The sequence below is a fragment of the Canis lupus genome, chromosome 2 (genome assembly GCF_048164855.1).
Source record: "Canis lupus baileyi chromosome 2, mCanLup2.hap1, whole genome shotgun sequence".
Classification (NCBI taxonomy): Eukaryota; Metazoa; Chordata; class Mammalia; order Carnivora; family Canidae; genus Canis; species Canis lupus.
In genome coordinates this window covers 59,486,608-59,506,686 of record NC_132839.1, presented here as the reverse complement: position 1 = coordinate 59,506,686, position 20,079 = coordinate 59,486,608, and the positions used below count along the sequence as shown (strand labels likewise).

Sequence of the window (20,079 nt, the reverse complement as noted above, 5' to 3'; positions counted from 1 at the left end):
ATATTTCACAGTATGTGAACACATACGACATTCATATTTTAGTTTCTGTGAAGATTTATCAGAACACGGCCATGTGCGTTCATTCAGGACCGTCTGTGACTGCTTAGTTTCGACACAGACCACATGACCCACAAGGTCTAAACTATGTCCTGTCCGATGCTCTACAGAAAAACTGTGCTGATCTCTGGTCCATGTGAATAGTGTCTCTGAATTGTGCAATGTGTAGCTGGTGCAGCTGTACACTACAGCCCTGACCCCATCCATGGTAAGCAGGATGCAGACACAGAGTAAGTCACTATTTAAGTGTGATGGGTACCACAAAGGGCAGCATGAGGCCCTGTGAACACACAGCAAGGACATAAGCCAATGGTGGCAAGGGACATGGGGGTGGCCAGGGACGTGACCTCCGAGGAAAGACATAAAGACAGTAGGAGACACCATCAAGAACAGCAAAGTGGAAGAACATCCGAGGGAGAGTTGGGACACACCGGGAAGGGCTCATTCTGCCTGGAGCCTCCTGAGCCCAGAGATTCCATGGAAGATCCATGAAGTATAACAAAATGATGGAAAGATTAAATCAGCACAAAAGCACAGGTTCATCTCTTGGTGGTTGTGATACATGGTCACCAGGGGCTTGCAGTCATGGCCTAAGAGAAGGGGGGACAGCCCAGAAGTGTCCCCGTGCCTCCCGCAGCACAGTGGACCCTTGGGCTGCCCGGGTGTGGACTGCACGGGTGCGCTCACACGTGGGGTTCCCTGATTAATAAAGCGCGGTGCCCAAAACACATTTTCTTGAGGCTGTTTTCTCTCCTAGCTCACTCTGTTGTAAGGTATGTTTCGTAAACCACATAACAAATGAGTATGTGTGATCACTACGGCTTCCGGTCAAGAGCGGGCCATCGATGGTTAAGACTGGGTGGAGTTCAAGGTTACATGTGGATGTTCAAGGGTGTGTCCCTCACCCCCAAGTTGTCCAGGGTCAGCAGTGTTTCTGGGGATGCACCAAGCCTGCAGGACAGGGGTTTGTGACCTGTGGCAGCAGCACCTGTGCACCTGCTGCACCTGCTGCAGGTGGGGTGCCCCGGCCCCATCTTGGACCCTGAGACAGAGAAGCATGAGGGTCCCAGCTCCCGTGCTCACTCACGTGTGCCCATGTGTGAACCCTGCTGCACTGCCTGGGTCACCCAGGAAGGGACTGTGCAAGTCACAGTGTTGGAAAGAGTCCACTGTGATTTCTGAGCTGTTATCCGATGTCACAAAAATATAATAACTGATTTATTTGTTTCAAGAAATGAATTAAAAGCATTTATGTAATACTTAAAAATTGGGTTCAACACATATATTAAAAAAGCAACCTTGTAAGGCCCAGTGGCTGAGTTCTAGAAGGTCCTATGAGGTCAAAGGCTGTTCCCCGTCCGTCTCTCTCTTGCCCCGGCTCTGCCGCGGTGTCCACACCACAGCTGGAGGCCTGCCCACGCCGCTGACTCTGGGCCTGTCCAGCCAGAGCCTTGGCCAGCCTCTGCCCATCTCTATCACTCCTAGCCCACTGGTCCCTCGCACCCAGCACCCCCTGGTCCTGACCGCCATGGGGCGGGCCTACATGGGGGCTGGTTAGAGTGAGTGAAGTGGCTGAATGAACATCCTGGGGCACACGGCAGCCCATCCTCATTCCCGGGGGGAATCGCTTACCCTCCGCACTCTGGGTATGTGTTTTCAGGCCTGTCGCTTTTATACGGCTCACTCAATTTTCACACCCACCAAAAAGCTCATCTATTTAAACAACTTTTTAAGAAACTCCTTTTAAAAAGAGGTAGACAGCAGAAGAGCAGTGCAAGCTGGACCCTCTGGGGTACCACAAGTCCCACAGTGACGCTAGAGTCACCATTCGGGAAAAGGAGGTGCGTTTAGAGGGCAGATATGTTCGGGCAGAGAACCGGGCCTCTGGTCACTGTGGCTGCGTCGGGGTAGAAGGACAGAGCGTAGTTAGCTCCCGGAGACTTGGCTTCTCAGCAGGGACACTGTGGGAAGAGCTGTCCTTGTTGAGGGGCTGGGCAGGGGCCTGCCTGAGGTTTCCGGCAGCCCGGGGCCTCTGCTAGCTGTGCCCGCAGCGTTCCCAAGCTCAGCCAGGTTTTAACAATCAAACATGCCTCCAAACCCTGCCAGGTGTTCCCTGGGGGACAGGACCCCCCAGTGGAGCAGCTTTACCTGCCGCATGGCCTCCGTGTGTGCCCTGCACCCACACTCGCTGGAGGTGGCCTGGAGTCACGTGGCTTGGGCACCTCCACCCTGTGTGGCCCATCTGCTCACCTGCCCTGGGCGGGTGCTCCGTGCTGGGCCAGCCCCTGGGGGAGCTCACCTGTTGAGGAAGATGCTGCTGACGTCGTCGTGCGTGATGGGGGGCTTCTTGGAGCTGGCGGCCATCCGCAGTGGGCGCAGGAAGTTGTTAACCAGGATGTGGAGCTGCTGCACGTACTCGGCCTCGGCCTCCAGCATGCTGAACACCACCTGGTTCCTCTTCCGCATGCTATCAGCGTGCGGCGAGCGGATGTAGTCCTGGATGATGGTCTTCCACTTGCGCCGGCACAGCCAGCCCCGCAGGAAGCTCTGCACCTGGGGGAGTGGGCGGGAGGGTCTTGGTCAGAGGGCTTGGGGGCTCATGCTTCCAGGAGCGAGGGCTCCAGGGCGGGGACATGGGCTCTATCCACCTGCCCCCTCTGCAGGCCCAGAGGAGGGCCAGGCCTGCTCCTGCTGCCTGCGAGCTCCTGGGCCCGCTGCCTGGTTCCTCTGAGCCAGTGTTCCTGGCTGTAGGATGGGGCTCATGAGGAGGCACCTGGACTATAAATGTGGCCCCGGGACTGGTGGCACCAGCATCCCCCCAGAGTGCGCTGGAAATGCAGATGCCAGGCTCCTCCGTGGACCCCTCCATCTCAGCAAGATCCCTGGCTGCTTCAGAAGCATTGACTGAAGGAGGGGAAGGGTGGCTGAGTCTCCACTGGAGCAGGAGCTGGAGGACACAGGCCTGCCGGGCTGTGGTGGCCCATCTACACCTCATCTTGTCTAACGACAGGCCTGAAAGCCCACAAGTTCCAATTAACACTCATCTGGATAGAGGGTGATTATCGAATTGAACAGAATGTGACAAATTAGTTAATCTCATGCTTGGGGCCTCATTGGCACTTCTGAGTGCCCACGCCTGCTTAGACCTCTCCTGCCTCTGTGGGGAAATGAATGCTGATACTTGACCATCTTGCAGTTGGGCTGCTTGGCACGGCCACATGTTGGCAAGAATCCAGGAAAGGAACCAGGTTCTTGGCTACCCCAGAGCTCCCTGCTGCTCCTGCCACGGGATGGGGCCCCAGGGGCCCAGGGGTCGCCTGCTGAGGAGCAGGCACAGACACTCACCAGCCTTCACTGAAAGGGGCATGGACAGCAAATGCCATTGTTGGGGTGCAGATGTGTGGCTAGGGGTGTTGGCCCTGGAGAGGAAGCTAGCCCTGAGCTCAGACTACTCTCTTCCAGAACAGGGAAACTCTCTCTACGTGGAGGGCTTGCCCTGACACCCCAGGAGGGTGAAAGTAGAGGGAGGGAGGAGGATTTCAGCCGGTACTTGAAATGTTCCAACCAGAACGGCTTCTGAAAATGGGCTGAGAAGCCCAGCAGAGCCACAGTTGAGAGGCAAGGCCAGCGCATGCCTGCCAGGATGGGGATTGGCTCAGACCCACTGGCAACACCCCTGCCTATGGCCTAGCAGGTCCTACAGACTCAGGAAGCCAGCTGGTGGGTCTCCTCAGGCTTGTGGTGGGTGGCCCTGGGCTGCATGCATGGCCTCGTGCTTTCCAGGAGGCGATGTCCCAGTGGTGTCCAGGAGGATGTGTGCTCTGGGGCTGGGCGGCTGGGGTTTCAATGCCACGTGCCAACGCTGAGCTGGTGACCTGGGCAAGTCCCTCTGCCTCTCTGCACCTCAGCCTCCCCGTAACGTGAAATGCAGATAATAATGAAACCCCACAGGGTTTTGAGTTAGGAATGAATTAATCTGCATAAAGCTCCTAGAATAGCGTCTGACACATAGAAAGTGCTTAATGAATGTTAGCTATTTCTATTCTTGAGAAACAAAATCCAGATTTTTATGTGAAATGTTTAGCTTTTAAAGCACCAGCAACAAATTAAAAAAACAACACACCATGTGGGCTCAGAACCCCAAACACGCTGGTAGGCTGAACTTGGCCGGGGATGGGGGGGACGCCAGTTTGCAGTGTCTGGGGTGTTGGGGGCTCTCTGGCTGCTCCACATGCAGGACTGTCCGATATCACCTGCCTTTCTTAGGGTGACTCGGGCTCTCTGGCTTCGGGTCTGGTAGCCTGCACATGCCCAGGGCTGGCCCACCATGCTGGTGGTACCCCGGCTGCCAGGCACCTCCCCAGGGCCATCTATGATGTCTGCCATCTGGACTGTGAGAGTCCAGCTAGTTTGCTGGGGCAGCTCTGGGGTCCAGGGGCTCCCAGGCCAAGGTGTGCGGGGTGGGAGGTACTAGAGGGAGAAACTGTGAGAGGAAGGGTCTGCATGGGGAGGGGCAGGGGGTGGCTGTGGGGAGGTGGCTGTGGGGGGGAAGTTATGGGGGGAGCCAGGTGGCCTCAGGATCCCGCCCCCACCATGATGTGAGAGAAGCTCCCAGCTGGAGCCTGCAGCCTGGGTTCTGTCCCAGCCCCTCCCACTCCTTCCGCTTTAGCTCCTGTTTTCCCTAAAATAGGGTGGACCCAGTGTCGCCCAGGGACAGCCTGGAGGAAGTGCCTGAGCATGGCTGTTCCGGGTCCCGTATCTGGTCTCTGGGGTGGAGCTGGGGGGCGGCCATCCCTGGGGGGACGGTGCTGACGGTGCCAGGAGGCCCTCTAGGGTGGCTGCTACAGACCTTCTTAATCTTCTTGATGTCACTGTCTTCATCGTTGGGGGTGACGGTCTGCGTGGACTGGATGCGCTCATTGTCCTTGAGCAGTGATGCAATCTGCAAGAGACACGGGTCACTGGGGTGAGCGCGCGCCCTGCCACCTTCCCTGCAAGGGCCTGCAGCCTGTGTGCCCTGCTCCGTGTGAGGCCGTGGGGCTGGACAGCGAGTGAGCACTGGACTGGGACCCCCCGCACCTCAGCTCTGGGCGGCCGGGTGCCAGCCCCCAGTGGCCGGGGGAGAGGCCCTCCCCTTTCGTGTGTGGCAGGTGCCCAGAGTAATCTGGGGGCTTTGGCCTCGATACCTGATTCTCTTCCCTATGCCCAAACCATCAGCCCCCTTTATTTTTGAATTTTTACTGCGGCAAAACAATATAAAATTTAACCATTTTAAAACCAGCTTCAGGTGTACAGCTGAGGGGCATTAAGTCCACACACCCGGTTGCAAGGCTGTTCCCACCACCCATCTCCAGGATGTTCCACCTTCCCACACAGACTCGGTCCCCATGAACCGACGTCTCCCACCCCCAGCTCCCCATCCACCCTCTGTCTCTGTGACCTTGACTCTGCTCGGGACCTCACATGAGTGGGGTCCTAAAGAATCTGGCCCTCTGGGGCCAGCTGAATTCACTTGGTGTAAAGTCCTCTGCGTCTGTCTGCACTGTAGCAGGTGTCAGGCTCCTTCCTTCTCAAGCCTGAGTAATTCTCTGTGGTATTTACACATCCTATTTTGCAATCCCTTCATCTGTAAATGGACACTTGGGCTGTCCCCTTATTCCTTCAGACAAAACCGTGCTGGAATCAGAGAAAAGCCAGTGGCTGAGGCAAAGCCCGGCTGGCGTGGCTGCCCCGTCCCCTGGGCCGCCCTGAAGCCCTTCCCTGACCAGGAGCCCTCCGTGGAAACGGCGGCCCAGAGGGACGTGGGAGGGACCACGGGAGCCGCCCTGAAAGCCTCCGTTCACCTGGTGCGGGGATCAGAGAGGCCAGCACAGCTGCCGGAACAGAACCAAGGGGCAGCGCCCAGGAGAAGGGTGCCCGGGCCGCGGTGGGCTCCCCCCAGAGGGGACGGCCCGTGGTGCCATCAGGCCGCTGCTCGGGAGCCCGCGCTCCAGCACGGGGCAGGCGTTTCCTGCTCGCTGGTGCACCTCTGCCTGCGGCTCCCATCCACCTGCTCCTGGAGGCTCGCGAGGGGCTGGGCGCTCGGCGCACCCTTGGCGGCTCATGGAGACGCCTGGAGCACCAGCAGCCACACGGAGCTCACCCACGGGAGCTAAAGATAGCAGCTGGGGGAGCCTACGAACGCGCGGCCACGCCAGCTCCTCGGCAGAGCACACGGCTCTGTCCCCTCAAGGCCACTTGTGAACCGCACAATGAATGGGCTCTCACGATGCAGCGCTTGGAAAGCAAATGGAACAGTTACTCGCTCTCCACTCCCCTGGTTGCTAAAATTACCCCAGCCTGTGCTCGCAGCGCCGCTGAAAATATCCGAGAAGCACTGGGGCCGGCGCGGGCTTCGCTTCCTTCTCTCGTCGTACCCCGCCCCCCCAGGCTTGTCTGAGGACATCTGCCCATTGACATCAAGGCGGACTCTTGGATCCGGGCTCCAGAGGGCTGAGGGACACACGCGCACACACGCATGCACACATGCACGTGCAGGCAGCCTCCCAGCTCAGAAACGCGGGAATGCCCCCCACGCCCCCTCCCCTGGCTATCCTGGAAATTATCGCTTCCCCGCCGCAGCTTCGTACACCATACCCTCTTCTCTGTAGAACAGCGATGCGTGTGTATGTGCATGTGCGTGTACGTGTGTCTGTAAGTCGCCTGTATCTAAAACGGATGGTGCTCTTCTCAGAGGGAGGATTCCAGGACAAGCCCTCAGCAGGGACCAGGGCAAAAAATAGACGCAATTAGGTCAGGCGCTGTGCTCCACGCACAGGCGGCAGCGCAGGGCCCTGGAGTCTTTACAGAACAGAATGGGGGTAGAGAGCTCTGAGCCCGGGGACCGCACAAGACTCGGGCCGTGGCTCCCCCTCGCCCCTCCAACCGCCTGGAGCTAGTGTGGGGAGGCGGCCAGAGCCCCGGCCCCAGTGACCTCACACGCAACCTTCCTCTATAAATCTGGCAGCCCCTCTGGGAGTGGATCTGCCTCGGATCCCCGCTGACCGCAGGGCCTGCTGGGTGGACCCTCGTGAACGGTGGCCACGGAGAGCTGGTACGTGGGCTCCTGCCCCCACCCCCTGGCTGGTATCCAGCCCTGAGTGCCCAGCCTGGCTCAAGGCTGGGTGTCTTGGCGGGCCCCGGCCCACTTGCCACCCCACTGTGGGGCACTTCCCAGAGCCCTGTTGGGAAGTTGAAGATGGGCCTGTTGAAGACGGGCGGCTGCCCACCCCCCCTCCATCCCCGAGATGGTGTCTTTAATCCAGGATGCATTTAGCGCACCCCCTGACGGTGGAATTGATCCAGGGTGTTTCTTCGTGTTAGCAGCCACGGTTCTGCTAAAGAGCTCCATGTTTCTTGCTTTTCAAACCGCTGGCACGTGACGTGGCCCTGCTTCTTCTCTTCCCTTCTTGTTTCCCTCTGACCTCTTCCAAGTCATTCAGGTGCCCACCTCCATCCTCCTGGGCCAACCCTGTCCACATGTCATGCTGACGTCTCTGGTGGGCTCTGGTAGATGCAGCTGGAGGTGGATAAGCCAGACGCCTCCCTGGAGGAGCTCCCAGCCTAACAAGGGGGTCAGACAGTCCAGCAGGACAGGCCACAATAGGTGTGCAGCCACTGTGGTGGGACCGTCTCCCCATGGAAGCAGTAAGGATCTTCCAGAAGAGGTTCTGAAGGACAAAGAGGAGTCCAACAGGAGGGTTATGGGAAGGAGGACTTCCGGCAGAGGGGACGGCTGAACAGAGGCACGGGGCACACAGGTGTGGCATGCCAGGGCGGCAGGGGAGGCGAGAAGCATGCCTCCAGGCGTGGCGGTGGGCCCCAGCTGGGCTCTCCCGTGTCCTCCAGAGTCATCTCCCCGCTGCCCTGTCTTCTGTGCTGGGGATCCATGTCAAACTTTGTTTGCAAGACTGACCTGAACCCTGAACTAAAGATGTCCACGGTTCTTTCCAGGGTCAGGCTTCAAGGACTCTGAGAGCTTCAGGAACAGTAAAGTATGACGGCCTGTAGGCTCCTGCCCTGCCAGCCCCCTCCTGTGCTCGGCATTTACTTCCAACCATAAATGAACAACCAGATGCTGCCAAGCTGGGCGCCTGGAGACGACGATGCTTCTTCTCAGAGGCAGATGCCCCTTCCTATAAAAGGTCCTCAGCGGTGTGGGCAAGAAGGATGAGGCCCAACAGGGTGTCGGGTGGCCCTGGAGACCAAGAAGGGGTGTGTGGGGGTGGTGCAGACTTCCTTTGGGGTGTGATCTCATGTGTCCGTGGTGAGAGAAGGCTGTGGGAGTCCCTCTGTGAGGGAAGGAGCAACCCTTGCTGCTGGAAGCCCCACGATGTGGGGGTCGTGGGTGCGTGGGATCCAGGTCACTCCGACAGACTCGTGGCGGCCACCCAAAGGGTCCGGAGCAGAGCAGAGGGAGTGCAGGCCGCCGCAGTGGGAAGGGATGCAGTGAGTCAGGAGAGCAGAGTCTGGAAGCAAGAGGTGGGCAGGAGAGGGCGAGCCCCTGCGAGTCCTTGGGGTCATGCCGACAGGGCTCTGGGAGCTGTACCTGGCCAGTGGAGGACAGGCGGACCGTGGGGGTGCCCCTTCCATCAGACCTGAGTCCTCAGGGGTAGGCATGGACCAAGGATGTGGAGCCAGGCGTCCGAGATCCAAGTCCGAGCTGGGACTCCATCACTCAGGTGACCTTGGGGCGACCTTGGATAAGCCCCTCCCTTTCCTGTGTCATCAGATCCCTCCAGCAGTCACTTTCCAAGGCCTCTGTCTTCCTCCCTGGGGTCACTCCCAGGAGCTTGCTTGGCTTCTCAGCGCCTCCTGCCTCCCTCGCAGCCTCCTTCCTGGGAGCAGGCTGTGTCCACCCGCCCCGCAGGGCATATGAGAGACACGGACCACAGCCGGAAAGCTTGACTGAGGCAGCCTTTCTTTCTAAGTCTTCCTTAAAAGGATCTTTTGCCCTGGAGGGTAAGGCACCCAGTGGAAGAATTGCTCCAAATTCCCACCAAGTGGGCCTCTGCTGTGGCTCTGACACACACACTTGTGAGCACGCACGTGCTCACAACCGACCAGCTTTCTGCTCCCCGGCAACAGAGGGGTCTCCCCCTGGGCATCCACCCCTCCTCTGGTGCACAAATCCCCGGAACCCTCCAAGGCCATAGGCAACAGGAACCTACACTCTCACTGGCTGCAAAAGAACTCACTTCTTGTGTGGGTTCACACCACAAGCTCTATTACGATGCTGATTTCAGAGCTTGACACCCATGTATTCACAGAGCACCTACTATATGCCAGGCACACGGAGTGGGTGAGAAAGGATAGCCTGGTCCTCCAAGAGCCCCCACCAGGCTGGAGTGGGTGAACACAGGCGTGGAACTGGCTCCGATGTGGCAGGTGGGTGCAGGAACGTGGTGGGAACACGGCAGTGAGCACTCTCCCAGCCGGGAGGTGGGGGGTCCCTGGGAGGAGGTGATGTACCTGCTAGGACTCCACAGGCAGGAAGGGGGGTGACAAGGGCATTCCAACAGGAGCACCAGAATGTGCCAAGGCCGAGAGGTACAGGGTACACGGCTTATGGCTCCAGGTACTGGGCAGAGCCCCGTGGGACTAGGGAGGACTGCCTGGCCTGGGGAAGAGGATGAGGCCATGCTCAGTGGTCAGGTGACAGAGGGAGTGAATGGCACCCCGACAGACACCCTTGCTCATAAAGCTCATGATGTGGGACTGGGGCCAGGCCTCGGGCTCCTCACAGGGATACAGCCTGGATTTGGGGATGTGTGCTGGGCTAGGGGAGGCCCCGGGGGTGGTCTCTGGGGTGAGACTGACCCCAGAACGAGCTCCCATCACTCCCACATGGCTCTGAGCTGAGTGGCAAGAGTGGCAAGTGGACAGGCAGCCCTGGGCTCTGCATTCCTAAGGAGATAGCACTTCATGGACCATACTCACCATCAAGGTCCTGGTGGGCTCAACCTGGCAACGGTGCAGCCTCCAGACTGCTGCCTGGCGAGCCCCAGGCAGAGGGACCATCAGCGACCCCGAGCCCCTGCCGCGCTGGCCGGTAATGCAGAATGCCTAGTCAGCATGGCCCTCGGCCCCGTGCTCTGAAACTCCTCCCTGGGGTCACTCCCAGGAGCTTGTCCATGATCTCTGCCAGATGAAGAAACTGAGGCACAGTTGCAGGGGGGGCAGGCTGAGATTTGAACCTAGTTCTGACTATGCACCCTTCCTGCTCTGCCCGGCACACGCTCCCCGCCCCTGCAGGCGCCTGGGGTGGTATGTGGCGCTCACCTCTGCTTTCAGCCGCTCGATCTCGATCTCCCCATCCTCGATCTGCCGCCGCAGCTGTTTGGCCACTGTCTTCTCTGTCTCCACGATCTGCAGGAGGTGCAGATACTTTTGCATCAGCGCTTCGTGCTCTGTGGCCAGGGTCCGGTAGCTGCGGACAAATGGACACGGCAGGTTAACACGTTACCTGCTGGACCCCCCAGAGCTGCAGGCCAGGTAGGACTCACCCCCCTACGGTACTCAGGAGAAGGTCCTGATTGCTGCCCAAGCATCTGGGGCCTCCTCCCCAACTCCTGTCCAACTGGGTCCCGCTTTCCCCTGCAGGCCCCCGGGCCTTTGCACGGGCAGATCTTCTGTCTGAAGCCTGTCTCCCCCTTCTCCCCTCCCTGTGCTAGCTTCGTCCTCTTTCCTGGCTCCAGGTGTCTTCTCCAACCCAGACTACGGGGGTTACCCCCACTGCCCAGGCCTCGGATGCCCAACCCAGGGCTCTGGCACCCCCTCCTCCAACTGCAGCCCCAACTGGGAGGCTTGTGCTGGGGGAGACTGGGACCAAGGTTGGGGGGCCAGATAAGAGGGCCCCTCAAAGTCCAAGCAGAGGATGAAAGAGGGAGCCCAGCATTTGTCAGATTAACAAGCCTTAGGCTGGTGGAGCATCACGGCTGGGCAACTTGGAAGAGCCGCCAGGTGGGGGCAGTGGTGCCCTGCCCAAAGTCACAGGTCCCAGGCCTCTGAGGGTGATGTGTTCTGGGCCAGGGTTCCCCCTGACTCCACGCAGCCACGCAGCATGGGCAGGGCCTGTGAGGACTTCAGAACTGGGGGAGGACCTGGATCCAGGAAGGGGTGCGGCCTCTGAGGGCCGAGGGGCTTTGCAATGGGCCTGTCGGGGCAGGAGACTGGAGCGTAGGCATGGACTCAGAGGGAAGGTCCTCCCGCCCAGGGCCCCGCAGGACAGCCTGCCTTCCTGCGCCTGTGTCCCCAGCCTCCCCCACCCTTGGCCTCTCCGCACCACATGGCTCTGTTTCTGGCCTCCAAGGCTCCCTGTCCCCTCCAATCCCCATCCTGCCTCCCGCCCGCTCATGTCCATCATGCAGTCCTGCCTCGCTTTGCCACCCCCAGCTGTGCCACCCACAGCCACCCCTGCCCCCCGTGGGCTGAGTTCTGCTTGGGTCCCATGCTCTGACCCCGTCCCTGGGCCCAGCCCTGCTTGCTCGCACACTCATCAGCCCAGGGACGGCAGACCGGTCACCGGGCCTCTCTGTGCCTTAGTTTGCTCATCCGGGAAATGAGGATGATGAGTCCCTGCCCACGGGGCTCTGCCGGCATGGCACAAGTCACCACACAGGACACACAGTGCTGCGATTACCGTGGCTCCCTTCATCCCGCCCCTGACCCCCCCCCCAGGTCCCTCCCTGGACCCCCCACAGTCCGTCCTTCTGTGTCAGCAGCGGCCCCTATGCCCTGGGCTCTTTGTCCTCAGTCTAGGAGCCCCGAGTCCCTGTGGTATGAACCCAGCCCCCTCCCCACCTTTGCAGTAAGGTCTATTGAAAGAACAGCCTGCCCTTACCCATTGTCCCACACCTGTCCTCCCCTCACTCCTAGCCAGGGCAGCCTCTGCCACCTGCGCCCACAGAGGGAACTGGTCCCTCTTGGGGGTCACAAGCTGGCTACCCCCTTGCCCAATAGATGCCCAATCGAGGGGACCGTTTCCCATCTGGCATCTTCTGACATGACTTTCCAGCTGCCCTGGATGTGGCTGGTCCATGGGGTGCCAGGTCGGGGATGCTGGCTTTTGTTCCCGACTCAGGAGCTGCACACAAATGTTCTAAGCCCTAAATGGGACACTGACAGCTTCCTGATGAGCCCAAGTGAGATGAGGATCCCAGGATGCCGTGGGTGGGACACAGTGTTGCAATATGACAGGGGCTACATGGAGGGGTTGGGGGGGTGCCCAGGAGGTTGAGAAAGCCTGGTTCCCGGCCTGTGTCAGAGGAGGTGACTCCTGTGGCACCCGAAAGTGGCGGGGGTGGGTGGATGGGGCAGAGGGTGTAGGCAGCCCGTGGACCTGGAGCACGTGCCAGGGGAGGACCCAGAACTCCGTCCTGGCTTCTGCACCCTATCTAAAGGTCAGTAAGGCTGGAGGGGGCATGTGGCTGGTGGTACCATTGGCTTAAGATGAGGATTCTGTGCTTGCCTTATGAAAATGAGCGTTAACCAGAATATTAGGTTTTAAAGCATTTCCTACTTCCCAAGAGGCTCAGCTGTCTACTTGCAAAGGAAGCTCAGCGGAGAGACACTGCCACACCTCCCTCTCACTCCAGGGCCATCCAGGACTCGGTTGGTTTGTCACAGACGCTAGTGCTTCGGGGTGGAGCAGGGCCTCATGCGCAGCGGCTCTGGGCAGCTCTGCCTCCCCCACCTCCATTCCTCCAGTGACGGGGTACTGAGCACCTTTTTGGGCAGCACTATCCTTGGGGACTCAGACTTGGATCTGGAGAGGGACTTAGAAGCCATGGAAGAACCACGGTCTCATTTTACAGCCGAAGAGACTGAGGCCAGGAGAGGGGACCACGATTTTCTGAAGTGCTCGAGCCGTTCTCTGGTCCTGCCTGTGTGTGAGTTACGGGGCCACCCTGGTCCAACAAGCGCTGCGCCGTCTCTGTCCCCTTCACCAGGTAGACGCCACACCTGGTAGCATCTCACTGTCTAAGGCACTGATTTCCTGAATCCGTGTAGTCCTGGTAATCAGAGTCTACAACACGTTAGAATTCTATATCGCTCGAACGCTTGGGAAGCCCCTCCATAGAAACTGATTCATTTGTTTCTCAAAATGACCCTACTCTCGGTTCTACATCAGTGCCAGGGAGGCTGAGGGCCACCTACTCTCCCTGAGTCTGGGGTCTTCCCACGTGAATCCATCCTCCACAAGGCCGGCAATTTCCACTCAAAACTGTAGGTCTGATGGTGTCACTCCTCTGGTGTAAAACCTTTGATGGCTCCCACTGTTCACAGAGCAGTGAAGGTAGCAGTGAGCATTTAAAATAGATGAACCCTGCTCACAACTCATACATTGGACCCGAGACACAGTACACGAAGTTCACCTGTCACAGGGAGATGGTGGGGGCTTGGCAGCAGGTGGGATGCCTGGGGTCGGCAAGGCCAAGCACCTGAGCTTGGTGTTCAAGGGCTGGTCATGACCAGGTTACACTCCACCTTCGGAAACCCACACTTGTCTCTTCATTGTTCCTGGAAGCCACTCCTACATCTGTGCCTTGGGGATGTGGTCCGGGGCCCAAGCACTCATAGTTAAACCCATTAAATATGCCTCTGGTCCTCTGGCTCAGATCAAATGTCATCCTATATCCAGTTTCCACCATCTACGTATAGAGGGAAGTAATGTCTCCTCCTCACAGCCTTCACATACCAGTGCTTGCTGGCTGTGACCACGACTAGTGTCTTCCTGATGGGACTGTGACATCTCTGGAGGGCACTTTCATCCATCCTTGTCTGCCCAGTGCCATACTTGCAGCCTGACTCTACAAGTTCATGTGTGAGAACCTGGTGTCCATGGCTAGACTGGACATTCCTTGAGGACAGAGATGGACATGGCCTGACCTCAAGGTCACAGGGGTTCTGTCAGCTGGCTCGTTCCAGGGCTCAAGGAAGGGCCTTGGTATCCATCCATCTACCTACCCATCCAACCACCTATCCATCCAGCCACTCACTCATACATCTATCCATCCACCCACATCCATCCATTTATTCATCCATCCACCTACCCACCCATTCACCTATCTATCCATCCACCCACCTCCTGTTCATCCATCCATCCATCCACTCACCCATACCTATCCATTTATCCATTCACCTACCTATCCATCCACCCATCTATCCACCCCACCACATCCCATTCATCCATCCACCCATCTATCCACTCACCCACCCATCCATTTATCCATCCACCCACCTACCCATCCACCCATCTACCCACCCACCCATCTACCCATCTACCCACCCACCCATCTACTCATTCACCCATCCATTCACCCACCCACCACACCCATCTATTTATCCATCCATCCATCCATCCACTCACCCACACACCATTCATGCATTGTTCATCACCTGTCTGTCCATCCACCCTCACACACAGTTTAAACACATCCATTTTTCATCTACCCTCCATTCATCCATCATTCATCTTCCACTCGACATCCAACCTGGATCCATCCTCTACCCATTCATTCATCCTTGAATTCTTCCAATCCACATTTGCTGACCGCTTGCCTATACCTCTATAAGCCCTGGGGATGCAAAGAATTACACTTGGTTTCTGCCGTCAGGACCTCACACTTAACAGGCAGACAGACACAGAAGCACACCCCTCTCCACTGAGCAAGAAAGATCACCTGCTGAGAGGGGCGAATCTGGGGGGTCCCTGCCCTCAGGACTCAGCTCTGCCAGGGGGCTGCCAGCTGTGGAGCCGCACCCCAGCCCACAAGCTTGGCCCTTCCCTAAGACCCAAAAGACTCAACCCAGTGTGGAAGGCCTTCTCTGCAGCACTTACAGGAGACCCTTTGCTTTTCTCTCCATCTGGCTCCTCCAGTGAGAGGCACACTGCTGGGAATGAGGAGGTCTGGAATGCCCAAGCTCAGAGCAGTTTAGAGGATTTCAGTGTCTAGGGCAGGAAATAGGCCCAGAGGAATGACAGGAGCAGTTCATAGTCAGGCAGCAGATCAGTGGCTGCATTGGGCTGGAGCCCAGACTCAGGCTCTGGTAGCCGTAAAGCCCTTTATCCACACCGACTCAGGCTCGGCTCCTCTACCAGGAAGAAGCCAGTGTGCTGGAGCAGGTGGGAGGCTGCTCCTCAGGTCTCCTGCTCCCGGTGGGACCCGAGCTCCAGGGCTCTAAGGGCGACCCTGCCGAGAGCCCCCCTTACAGTTCTCCTTCTCCTCCCTACCCCGGGGCCTCCCTCGGGTCCGCCTTGTCTCCTGGGACATACCTGGCATGAGCGATGGCTGCCACCCACTCGTCACAGTCCTTGGCATCCTCTGTCCTCAGCTCCAGGGCTTTCTGGTTCTCATGGCTGAAGTTAACCGTGAAATAATGCTGCATCGAGAAGAAGACATCTCTGATTACCAGGGTGTCCGCGGCTCGCAGGCTGACTGTTTTGCAAAGTGCTCACTGCCACATCAGCCAGGCGCAGGTTCATTATCTGTGATCCCTGGAATGCTGCTCTATTTAGCATTTTCAAACTCTTGATTGAGGCAGGTTTTGTATGATGGCACAGAGCCTCTGCTTAGGATATTGTGAGAAGGAAGCAAAACCCACAAAGCCCTATTTGTCGACAAACTGCAAAAAAAGCTCATTTTGAACCATCAGGGATGCTGGGGGAAGGCAGAGAGAACACCCCACGAGAGCACCCCATTTGGGAGCTGGTACCATTTGGGCGCTGCATGCCCGGACAGTCCACGGAAATGTACCAAGTGCTCTTCTGGTCCTGGGACAGACAGATGGGGTCCCCAGGGGCGCCCACCAGAAGCAAGTCTGTTGGATGCGGGTGACTTGGGGCTGGTTCTAGCACGGGGCCTGCCGCCTAGGCTCCCGGGAGGCAGAGCGCCTGACGACAGACACCTGTTAAATTCCCACGTTAATGCACCTAAGCTCCCAGCACAAGGCTTGATGCCCAACAAGCGCATCTGTTAGCTACAGTCATTCCATTTGGGAGATAAGAACCAAGGACTGTGGGGACAGAGAAAGCCACCCTCTGCTCAGCCCAGAGAGAGCAGGACGGCTGCCTGGTGGGGGAGGGCAGGGTCCAGGTTTGTTTATGTTGGACAAGGAGCACAGACATCTGGAGCCCCCAGTGTGCAAGAGGCAAGGGTGCGAGGGGCTGGACTGCAGGCATACGGATGCCAGAGATGAGGTGGGCAGGGTCTGGTGGCCATGCCCAGTGAGGGGAAAACACCCACGTATCTGGCTTGAGTGATGAGAAGCCAGGGGTGCTGTATAGATAGGTGAGGCATTGGCAGGACCACGAGCAGGTTTTTTTGGGGGGCGGGTGGGGTTGGGGGGACATGCAGACTTTGGGCCCACAGCCCATGTCTCTCCCGGCTGCTGAGGGGGCTGGAGTGTCAGGCTGGAGTGTCAGGCTCCAGGCACACAGAGGTTGGCAGAGAGGGTGGGTGAGCGGGTGCTGGGGGCCCAGCCTATGGACACCCCTTGGGTCTCATCCTGGAGTAGGAGGGAGAGAGGCAGGCAGGGGGGCACAGAGATGGACCTGCAGGCCTGCTGGGTCAGGGACACCCCCAGTCAGAGACGCGCCCCTGGACGGCCAAGGCATGGCAGTGTGTCAGAGGAGCTGCCGTCCCCGTCCCTCTACCCACGGCGCCCAGGCGCAGGGAGCAGCAGCTGAGTGTGGTGCGTAAACTATTTTTAGCCTCTGCTGACATTTACTGTATTTCTGTTAATTGTCAGTCTCGGTGGCAGCCAGTGTGTGTGCATGTGCGTGTGGACGGAGCGTCCATGTCTCTCACTTGTTTCCTAGGAAACACATAACTGGGGCTATGTAATAAAATGTCAGCTGCAGTCTCAAAGAGCTGAATTCGGAAGGCTCAGGTGGGCTCCCCACCCTCCCTGGCAGGTGAGGAAGAGCTGCAGGTGGCTGTCAAGCACTGCCCCTGACTCTCAAGGATGATGAACACCCCAGTGCTCGTCTCCCGTGATCTCATGGATTCCCACGTCACCAGGTGGAGCAGGTGTTACCTGTTTTGCACGGTTGTGCCACGTGCCCAAGTCCACACAGCTGGGAAGCAGAGGAGCCAGGATAACGCACCTTCCCCAGGCACCTACCATCCTCTCTGGCCGGGGCTTGGCACTGGGAGGTGAAGGTGATAAAGCCTACAGAACCTCCACACAGGTGAGACTTTGGGTCCTAACTCAGAAATGGGGTCTCTCAGTGGCCCACAGACAGGCAGAGGGGGTCCCCTTGGTCCCCAGGGCAGATGAGCCCATTCAGTGGTCTCCCTGGCCCCTCAGAGCCATGGGGAGTGAGTCAGCTCCTCAGCCCCGAGCAGAGGTTTCTCCCCAGTCGGCCCGGCTTAGGGGAGAAGCTCACAGTTACTCCCCCTGCAACACTGCATCAGCAGGTACAACCAAAGGAAGCCAGCCTAGAAGCCCCCAAGCCTAAACCCTGCCATCGCCACAGGACACCTTTGGTTTTCAAGCTGTAAGGATGCTTGGCTCTCTGCCCCTTGGGGCAGGACTGGTTCCCAGGGCTCCCTCCCCAGCCACCCCCAGGCACTGCCACAGGGTGGCATCTGTCCAGCCCCTGTGGGGCCTCTAGACCTGTCACCTCTGCTCTAGGTTAAGCCTTTGGCTGTGGCCAGCGTCCTCACCAGCACCCTGCTGCATCTCTTGTCCATGGAGACAGCACCTAGATGCCCTGTGATGGAGCAGTGGCTGGTGCAGGGGTAGGGGTGGGGGCCTGGGGGGAAGACATGACCTAGAAACTTCACTGCACCTCCTAATGCCACAGTGAACTCTGAGGAGGGCCCAGGGCAACCTCAGGGAGGAGGACGAGCAGGGTGCCATGCAGGCAACTTGGGAGCTTCCACTGCAGGAGGAACTGGAGGCTGCAGGACGGGGCTGGGCTCCTTGCACACATGGCCTTGCCAGGAGCACCTCTCACCCAAGGAGTCATGCGCTATCACCCCCATTTCACAGGGTGGGAGGCAAGACACACCCCCAAGGTCCCCTGCAGGCAGCCGCGCTAAGCCAGGACTAGGCTGTTCTGTGGCCCCAGGTGGCCCCGGGCTGATACGCAGGTGCCTTGGATGACAAGAGGGCCATGTGCTCACTTTGTGCCTGTAACCACCCCCTGACCCCCAACCCCAGGTCTATACAAGCACAGTGCCCATTGCCTGAGCGACTAGCAGACGGTGCTCACCGAGGGAGTCATTGCCACTTGACTAAGGCTGTGCTCTATGCGGGGACTGAGGGTAAGGGAAGGTAAGGGAGGGGGACATGGACAGAGGCAGGCAGGAGGACGTGGACAGGGGAAGAGATGAGATGAAGATGGAGATAGAGACAGAGATGGAGACACAGAGACAGAGAGATTGAGACAGAGATAGAGACGGGGGCAGGGGAGCAGAGACACAGAGGTGGAGAGAAAAAGTGAAATCCGCTGGGGGAAAGAACAAAGCCCACACATATAGAGAGAAAGGCTGAGTTCCAGACTCCGGGAAGATGCTAAGAAAAAGGCAATTTGGAGAACTGAGAAGGATGGGGCGGGGAGGGGGAACATCAGATGCTCAGACCCGTGCATGGAGAGACCTGCACTTGGAGAGGCCTGCAAACAGAGAGAAGAGACCCCACAAAGCGCTGGTAGTGGGACTGGGGAGGCAGCAGTCCCAGGCAGGTGCAGCCCAGGTGTCCCCTGGGGGCAGAGCCACCTGCAAGGTGGTGACCCCCCTCTCATGCAGGGGCTATGGTTGGAGGTGTGAGGGCCTCACGGGGTCTGGGCCAGGGCTGTAGTCCAGGGCTCCTCGGTGACCCAGTGCTGTTTTCACAGGGATGGACAGGGCTCACCAGAGTGAAGAGGGGTAGGTGGCTTCCTGGTCAGAGAAAGGGCATTGGTGTGGAATCTGACCCATGGTGCAGCTCAGGGCAGGTGGGCCCCTTCTTTGGTATGCTCAGGCTCTCATCTGTGAAGTGGGTAGTTGGGTGGATAAACTGGGCTCTTACTTTTTCTCAGTTCCACCCTCTCTCTCTATACCTGCACCATCTATGTGCATATCCACATCTCCATCCACCTGCCCATCCATCCACCTGCTCACAGAGAGGGAGGGAGGGAGGCAGAGACACAGCCTGGATGAGAGTGTGCGATCTTTCCCTGAAGCTCAGGCCCAAGATGACTCCCTGTCTCTTCTTACAGCTTTCAGGAGGCTCTAGGTGTGACTCTGGCCTGGCCCCCTTCTCTTTAGAGTGTGTAGCCCTAGTCTGGCCTGAGGGCCCAGGTGTGGCACTGTGTCCTGGGGTCAGCTAGGGAAGACACAGAACTTCAGGTCAGGGGGAAGGTGCTTGTCTGGATCTCAGTCTGGTGGGGAGGGGGTCCAGTAGCCCCCGTCCTCCTCTCACTTGAGGATTGCCTTCTCCCTGAGTCCTCTCCTCCCATGGAGCCTCACAGTCCTGCCTGATCCACAGGACTTGGATGGCTCAAGACCAGGCTGTGGCTGGCTTCCTTCCCCAGGGGACTCTGTACCTCACACAGAGTCTGGCATTGAGCAGGTGCAGCCGAAAGGCCAAAGAAGAAAAGAATGAACAGACACATAAATGCTAATCTACTCCAGGAGTCTGAGGATGTCTCCATTAGGCACCTTGACATTTCTGCCACTCATCCCCTTACTCCTATTAATACTCAATGTAATACCACCAATAACCCTCTGAATACTTGCTGTGTGCCACCTGGTGTGGCTGCATCTCTCAGAGGCTGCATCTCTCAGAGGCATCTACCAGGTGGGGAAGGTAAGACATTGAGTTCATGGTCTTTGTGAGTGGAGGCTTGAGACTGCTGTATTTTTCAGCATCAAGGGAAGCCCACCCCAAATAAGCAGAGTCCTGGAGTGGGCCCTGTGGGTGATACAATGGTCTCTGTGCCAGCCTATTTCCCATCTTTATCCTACTTCCCTGGCAGCATGGAGAGATGGG

The 20,079-nt window shown here is 58.3% G+C and overlaps 1 protein-coding gene across 2 annotated transcripts in view; it reads right to left on the bottom strand.

Annotated features, from left to right (window-relative positions):
• RASGRF1 (Ras protein specific guanine nucleotide releasing factor 1) overlaps positions 1-20,079 on the bottom strand; it is a 93,319-nt gene that overhangs the window by 53,985 nt on the left and 19,255 nt on the right. For both annotated transcript variants that reach the window (XM_072802199.1, XM_072802207.1), the window contains exons 2-5: positions 15,374-15,480; positions 10,378-10,525; positions 4,907-4,999; positions 2,357-2,610 (exon numbers count right to left, since the gene is read on the bottom strand). In XM_072802199.1, the coding sequence (XP_072658300.1) occupies positions 2,357-2,610; positions 4,907-4,999; positions 10,378-10,525; positions 15,374-15,480 (602 nt within the window). The remainder of the gene's footprint in view (positions 1-2,356; positions 2,611-4,906; positions 5,000-10,377; positions 10,526-15,373; positions 15,481-20,079) is intronic.